Source organism: Camellia sinensis, chromosome 9, assembly GCF_055761805.1.
Source record: "Camellia sinensis isolate YWXY chromosome 9, ASM5576180v1, whole genome shotgun sequence".
In the NCBI taxonomy this organism is placed as follows: Eukaryota; Viridiplantae; Streptophyta; class Magnoliopsida; order Ericales; family Theaceae; genus Camellia; species Camellia sinensis.
Window position 1 is genome coordinate 193,904,977 of NC_138969.1, and position 8,432 is coordinate 193,913,408.

At 35.1% G+C, this 8,432-nt stretch overlaps 1 protein-coding gene across 1 annotated transcript; it reads right to left on the minus strand.

Moving 5' to 3' along the window:
• Nucleotides 1-912: 912 nt before the first annotated feature.
• On the minus strand, nucleotides 913-3,916 carry LOC114314437 (protein CLMP1). The gene has a single exon (XM_028260911.2). The coding sequence runs from the start codon at nucleotides 3,518-3,520 to the stop codon at nucleotides 1,205-1,207; it is 2,316 nt and encodes a 771-aa protein (XP_028116712.2). The 5' UTR covers nucleotides 3,521-3,916; the 3' UTR covers nucleotides 913-1,204.
• Nucleotides 3,917-8,432: the final 4,516 nt, after the last annotated feature.

Genomic DNA, 8,432 nt, shown 5'->3' on the forward strand with positions numbered 1-8,432 from the left:
CCCCACCATGTCTTACATAGAAATACAAGAGAGTTCTAAAGATGAGAATATAGTCACAACTGAAGCACTATAGAGTTACTCTTAACAAACTTCTACTCCATTTGCATGCAGAGAGGAACCATCTCAAACATGATACATATAAAGGCAAATCTAACTGGCTATTTTGACCATTCAAATTCTTCCCAGGAGAGAATCGACTATAGGCACACTATTCCTTATTTATTTATTTATTTTTGAAAGCACAAAATTTCTTGTCTCGTGATTGTGGAAGGATGGTGAAAACAGAGCAAAACCATGTCCAGGCCACTAAGCCTTCATACACATCACTTCGGTGAAAACAGAATCAGGTTGAGAACTACGGTGAAAATGAAAATTATTCAAACAAATCCAACCCTCACAACAAAATAAATAAATAAATAATTAGACATAATTTCCATCACAAACTTGCATTCCAATAATGTGGGAGTGCTTAAAAATAACCACAAACAGTGAATAATTATAGTCCTATTAATTTCCTCACTTTCTCCATTTCAGGTCATCATCAAGGTTTTCCAAGAAATTGCCACACAACAATCCTTCAATTTCTTTAATAGGTTACTTTAAGCACACAAGACACAAGACCAGTATAGTAGAGCAAAATTTTTTTTGCTCTGATTTAATTGACAGCTGTGTAAAAAGTTATAAAATAAAATAAAAAAATCATAAGAATTTCCTCATCAATAAACTTTAAAATCTTCTTCAGATCAGTACCTTTGAGACATGTTCTATCCTATGTTGACTAAATTCTAGTAGTGACTAGAGAATCAGTTTAGTTAAATAAGAAGTTGAGAATAAATTGAACACAATCAACCATATTAATCCCAGGAAAGAAACAGAGCCGAACCTCACTTGGAACAGAAGTGAAGGTCAATATGAAGAACCTAATAATTTAACATTGCTCATAAAACACTCAGCAGTACTGCAAAAATAATGTCATCTTGACATTGACCAGGGAAAAATAGGCTCAAAACCTTCTGGGTGAGTACACAGTTGTGCAGTGTTGGTATCTAACTTTCTATTTAAAAAGAGAAAACAAAAACTTCCACAACCACACCTTCTGCTGAGAACTGAGAAGAAAAGGCAACTCCTCTCTCCAATCAAAACTCATCAATGAAGAGAAAATACGAAGATAATCAATTGAAGGTACTGTGCAAATACACGAAGTTCATTCCTCTGATACTAGAATTGGCTCAGCTTTATTTTCTGCATTATTAGCCTTATCAGTGCTAAGGTTCTCAATCTTCTTCTCATCTTCTTTGACAGCATCATCATTAGAGCAATGGTTCTTCAAAACCCCTGAAATGTCAGGCTCCGAAGCACCAGCAAGCTTAAACCGTTCAACAGCATTGTCCAGGTTCTTTTTCCACCCATCCAACCCTAGTTTACATTCAACTTGAGAACGCTCGAAAAGCATGTTACCCCAGAATAGATGTATCTGTGATCTCATCACTGCTGCCTGTTCGGCTGCTTCATCAACTGAAATCTCTCCTTGACCAGAGGACTCGCCTTCATTACCACTTCCTTGTTTCTTTTTTCTTTTTAGCAATTCTTCCCTCTTGCTCGAACTTGGATCTTTTAGCTCATTTTCTCTCTGCTCCTCAAGCTTCTCCCACATCACAGTCGCAGATTTCATTTTCTCCTCTGCACTATCAAAAAGTTTGATTGTTTCAGTAGAATCCCATTTCGAGAGATCTTCTTTCTTAGCAAGTACATACGACCAATGAAGTTTAGCCATTTCAAATTGCTGCTGCCCCAATGCAAGTAACCCCTCGTAAAAGTCTGGTTTAATCAAGAGCGCCTCCTCATACTTCTCTCTGGCCAGAGAATATTTTTCGCTCACCCAATCATAAGCTGCTTGAAGCTTTGCTGCCACCAACTCTTTTTCTGCAGAGTCATCAATTGGAATCCGTTTCCTCGCAGCACACATATGCACATTTCCCCAATTGAAGAAAGCCAGAGCAGCCACCTCCTGAAACTTTAAGGCAGCCTTATCAAAAAGGCTTTGAGCCTCTTCACTGGTTACTGTCTCTTCAAGGGCTTCCGAACACAGCTCCATCCCGAGCTCATGTAGATCAATATGTGCATCTGGATCAATACCAACATGGGTCCGGAATAACTGCGCAAACTCAAATAACCAGTCATCCATCTCCACTTCCTTGCTCTCTTGGTCTTCTGACGTTCCAGGTTTTTCCTTTGGAGCTTCCTTCTCCGTCTTATTGATCTCAGTATCCACAGTTTCCACAGCTGAATCACCTAGAGACGAATGCGAGCCACTGTCATCTCCTTTGATTCCCTCACTCTCAAGAGGCTTCTCCTGCTCCTCCTCTTCCACTATAGGTGGCTCCTGCTCAGGACACACCTCAACAATATGCAATCTCAACATCCCAACAGAGTCCATCATGTCTGATTCGGGTTCATTTGAAATAATGCTGTCAACACACAACTCTGCCAATCTGAGTTCACCCGTACACGTTATAGTCACCAAATCACCATCGTTATCCTTATATTTAATCAAAACAGACTTCGAAGACGGAAAGCGTTTGCTTACAACCTCCCTCAACACTCTAAAATTGCAATTCACTGGCATTTGGGCAAGCCTTATGTCATGATCATAAACAAGCTTCAATGACCTCCATCTAATTGCAGTCTCCAATGACACTGCCGAAGAAGCCTGTTCCTTTTGGTTATCCTTAGTAGGATTGGATTTGGTAGAGCCATTTGATGGCTTCAAAACAAGCTTTGGCATTTGGGTTTTGACCTGCGGACCATTTTCAGCATGTAAAAATGGTTGGGACCTGTCTAGCTTATTATTAGGTGATACAACCGATGCTCCCACTGCAGAAGTTGATGCTTTCTTTGGCACCGGCCTTGCTGGTAAACAAGGCCCGAGACCAGAAACCGGTGCTCCACGAACCGCAGAGGCCCCAAGAGCTGCTGGAGATGGCCGGCTCTGAAGGTCCTGCTGGGCCTCCTGCCGATGCCCGAGCGCTGTCCTCAATCTCTGGGCAATCTCCAAAGCATCCCCGTGATTCGGATCAGCGCCCAATAATGCCTGCATGTCTTGCATTGCCATTTCATACTTTCCTATCGCCTCAAATGCCCTAGCCCTTCGTAGAAGGGCACGGACAAACAGGGGTTGAACCTGAAGTGCCATGGAGCACTCAGCAATCACAATTTCATAGTCTATGGGTTTCATTTGCATCAAACAAGCAGCTCTATTGCTGTGAAACACAGCTCGATCCGGGTAGGTTTTGGGAGTGAGTTTTAGGGCATTATCGTATTGTTCAAGAGCACCCACATAATCTTTGGCCTGAAATCTTTTGTTTCCTTCCTCTTTGAGCTCGTTGGCTCTTTTAGAGTAAATTGAGGAGTCCAAATCAACACCACCATTAGCATTTGGGATTGGATTGTTGTTGTTAGATTCTGAAATTTGGGTTTGGTTCACACCACCCTTCTTTTTCCTACCTCCAGATTTCCCCATAAAATTCTCTCAAACCCACTTCAAATAACAATCTCGAATACTAACGAGATAACAAAAGGGCAATCTTGAAGCGTATCGAGACACTGTTTCGTTGAAATTAGAGAGAGAAGGGGATAGATATACTTACAGAGAAGAAATTGACACCATTTTTGTGCAGATTTGATGGTGTATGATTGGACTGTGAAGACCCAGAAGGTGGATTGAAGAGAAGGTAGATCAGATAAGATTAGATGATCTTTCTTCAGAGGAAAAATGTTGGAGAGCAGAGACGAGAGAGATGTGGAAGTGAAAGAGGGGTTTTTTTGGGTGAAGTAAAACTATTATAAATTTGGAACCCTAGATGGCCGGCTCGGTATTGCCCCAAGACATGGGTTGCAATCTTGAATACTTTTTTTTCTTTTTGTTGTATAAAATAAAAAAAGTCTTGAACTAATTAATGCATTTTTTAATTGTTTATGATAAATTATATAAAAAAAATTATTGATAATTAAGAAGCCAGGGGAGGAGTGTATTGAGATGAGTTGCTCTCCATATAATATTTTTTTATACAGTGCTCTTTTGAGAAGTTGATAAAAAGTCACCTTTCAATTTTTTATCAATTTTGAATTGCATCACCTCTCACATAACTTACCCACAAAAAGACAACAAGTTAAAAAGTTAAAAAGTCAATTTTTTATCAACTTTTCAGAACACTCCACATTTTCATATCTTCTTGGGGATCTCACTTGAACTCATATTGATAATTTAAACCGTTTATTTAAGAATAATGCTTGGGACCCCCTTTTGGGAGTCACCCCCTCACCCTCCTTTGCCACGTGGCGGGTGGTGATTGGAGGAGCAGGAAAAAAAAGAAAAAGAAAAAGAAAATGTAACCAATGAGAGAGAGAGAGGGGGTCAAAGGGGGTGTGGAGAAAAGGGGGATGAATCATTGTTGTTTATTTAATAGGGTCTCATAGTATAGATTATTCATGCAAAAAAATTAATTTCACCAAACAATTATAAGAACAGGAATAAATTGTATTTCTTTTTAAATAAAATGGATGTTTAAGTTTACAATCACATTTGCAAGTCATTTTATAAAACAAAATATATTTTTTTTGTTTATGTGTTTATATGTCCGATAAAGTTGCTTTTTTTTTTTTTTGGTGTCTAATTGACCTTTATGCAAAGCCTACAAAATAGACGATTTAAATCATCAATATGAATCTGGATTGAAACTCACAAAAAAAAAAAATGTAAATAGATGAGATATATAGAAGGAAGTTTATACCATTTTGATTCTAATCATCAATAGAAATGGGATGAACTTAATTTTAAATGTAGAAGAATTTGTTCAAACTTGACCCAAATTTGACCCCTAGCCAGGACTTGTTCATGTCTAAATTTGAGTGTCTCGAATTTGATGGAAAAACTGTCTTCAATGAAACATATTGAATCAATATATTGCACTTCATAAAAATTATGAACACATTAAGAAAATCAATTTAAATAATGTGTACCAAATGATAAAATTGTTTAAATACTTTTTTTTCTGTAGTTTATTGTCACCATTGTTTGCATATCCCAATTTTTTTATATATATTAAAGTGACTTAATAATATGGAAAATTAATGAGAAAATTAGTCTAAGGTCCCTATCCAACTTTTAGTATGAGGAGAGATCCACAATAATATTTTCTGGTGTCTAAGGTCCCTCAATGTTAGTTTAGTTTATAAAATACCTATTTTACCTTTTTGTATATTATACGTGGTTTTCAATTTTGAAATCTGAAGATTACGTTACTATTTTTGTGGAAAATTACTTTGGGATGAACTTGGCGATCGATGGAGATTTTGATGATGCAGATTTCGTGGAAATTTTATAGGAATTTTGTAGTCGTATAGTAGTTGAGTTTCGTTGATCGTGTAGAAGTTGAAGTCGTGTTGAAGCTCGAATTTCCAGTAGAGCTGAATCAGGTAAGTTTAATAATCAGTTTAAGTTTTTTATTTTTCATTTGATTTGTATATATGGACTCCGAATTCAAATAAGTTTTTGTAGTTTATTTTGAATTAGGTTTTTATTTTTAGTTTTGATCAAAGTGATAGAAAAGCCAGCTTAGTGAATTATTTTTTGATTTTTGAAGTTGATTTTTCATTCTTTGTTATTGACAATGGAGTTGATTTTTCATTCTGTGTTACATGTTTATCAATGATAAGTTTTGTTCTTCGTGTTTGGAGACCGGCTCTGTTTTTCTTCACTGTCTTAAGTTTTGTGCTATGTTTTTTTCATTTATTCTGCACTTTTCATTTTTCTACACTTTGCTTTGTATTCCAGAGAAAATTATATGTTCATATTCCAGAGAAAATTGTTTGTTTATATTCCAGAGAAATTTCTCTGCATTCTGATTTGAGTCCAATAATGCACAATCACACAGAGAAAATTATAAGCTTGTAGTCCTGTGAAAATCACAGAGAAGCTTATAATTTGATAACTGATCTTCTGTGTGATTTTTGTCTGTGATTGTGTTTAATAGTTAGCATTGAATATCTCTGTGATTTTCTCTAGATTCATTAATTCTTCTGTAATTTTGTTTTTGTTATCTCGAAGGTGAATTTAAGTTTGTAAATTTCTCTGGACTTTTATTTGAGTCCAGAGAACATTATAAGGTAGGTATTATAATTCAGAGAAAATTATAATTATTAGAAATTTCTCTAGACTTTTATGTTGTTCTTGTGAAGTATTTTTATACTCCCTCCGTCCCAAAATATTAGTCCCTTATTCCATTTTTCATTGTCCCAAAATATTAGTCCCTCTTTATAAATCAAGTACAAAAATAATGTAAATTTCCTATTTTGCCCTTCTTTTAAATTAATAAACAATTTAAAAAGTACAATTATGACATTGATATTCCCAAAAAATGTACTATCAAAAGGGTAATTTTGGAAAACCAACTTTTTTCAAATGCAATAAGTGTACTACCAAAAAAAGTTGGATTCCCCAAAAGGGACCAATATTTTGGGATGGAGGGAGTATTGAACAAGTTATTTTTGGTATTTTTTGTTTTAGTTTAGATGGACAGTGCAGACTATTATCATTAATGTTTCATGCGAATTGAATTGATGATGCTATGATTTTACTTGCATTGAGTAAGAGACCAGCTGGGAGGCCAAAGAAGAACAAAATTGCTTCTACTGAAAAGTTTAAAAGGGTGATTAAGTGTAGTCGATGTGATAGGATTGATCGCCATAATAAGAGGACATGCAAGGAACCTTTGTTAAATAGTTGAGGATATTACATTTATTGATTGAATAATACATTTGAGAATTACTTTGTGTATTTTGTTTTGTGAAATGTACTTTTTGGACAGTGCATATATAATACCAATCAAATTCATCCAGAGAAATTTTTTTATAGCAGTGAAAATTACTTTTTATGTTGCGTTTTTAGAAACATACTTTGGGAGTGCCTTTATAATACCAATCAAATTGATCCAGAGAAATTTTCCTATAGCAGAGAAATTTGCTATGTGCATTGTGTTTGTTGAAATGTGCATTGCGTTTTGTGAGGTCAAATTCATCCAGTGAAATTTGTCAGAGGTCAAATTCATCCAAAGAAATTTACTATGTACATTGTGGCAAATTTATCCAGAGAAATTTGCCAGTAACAGAGAAAATTACTTTGTGCACTATGTTTTGTAAGGTCAAATTCATCTAGAGAAATTTGTGAGGTGAAATTCATTCAGAGAAATTTACTATGTGCATTGTGGCAAATTCATCTAGAGAAATTTGTCACTAGCAGAGAAAATTACTTTCTGCACTATGTTTTATGAGATCAAATTCATCCAGAGAAATTTGCTAATAGTGCATTGTGTTTTGTGTGCTCAAATTCATCTAGAGAAATTTGCCAATAGCAGAGAAAACTACAATGTGCATTGTGTTTTTTGAATTTGATGATTGTTTTGTACCAACACAGTGCATTACAAATTACATGATCATATAGGCACCCTTTTGGCACGATACGAGTTAAATTTTTCTGTGAAATTCTAGTAACTTCATACAAGAAAAATTTCTTTAGACAATTTTCTTTGCGTGGATTGTGTTGATAATCACCACTAAATATGCATTATAAAAAAAAATATTTAACCATTGATAGTTATGAAATTTACATTAGTTAAAACAATATATATACATATATGTCAAAAACATCATTTCTTCAATGTACGGAAAAAAAAATTGAAGGGGCATTCCTTATTACATTGTGTACATTGTATTCATTTCACTAGTATGCTTTCACTATTATACTTTTAGTTCTTCTTTTGGTGATATTTCAATTGGTTCTGTCCATGACCGGCCAATTTCGGTCACAAATCTCTCTATGATTTTCTGTCCTCGTGAACCTTACGTCTTGTTTTGACAATGTTGAGCTGATAGGTTCATGGTTGCTATATTGTCTCATTATGTAGCAAATGAAGAGGCCACAATCCACACTGCATACAAATTATAGGTATAGTTAGTTTTAAGAAATATTCAAATTAGATTATCTTATTTATAGAGTTTCTGTTTCTTACTTGGTGTTTATGGTGTTTTGCTGCTTTTACGTTTCGTCATTTTTAGACAATGAAAACATAAAGATGTCAACATTAAATCCCAGAGAAATTTACAGACAACAAGAGAAAATGGAACATAACAAACACACACAAAGGAGAAAAGTGATGTGGCCGGAGAAAATTCAAGAATGGAACAAACTAAACATATACCAGAGAAAATTACACATGGCAAGCCAAGAGAAATTACATATATGCCAGAGAAAATTAACAAGGCAAGATAGAGAAAATATGCATTCCATAATATAAAAATCCCTGAGAAATTTACAGACAACCAAAGAAAATAGAACATGACAGACACACACAAAGGAAAAAAATGATGTGGCCATA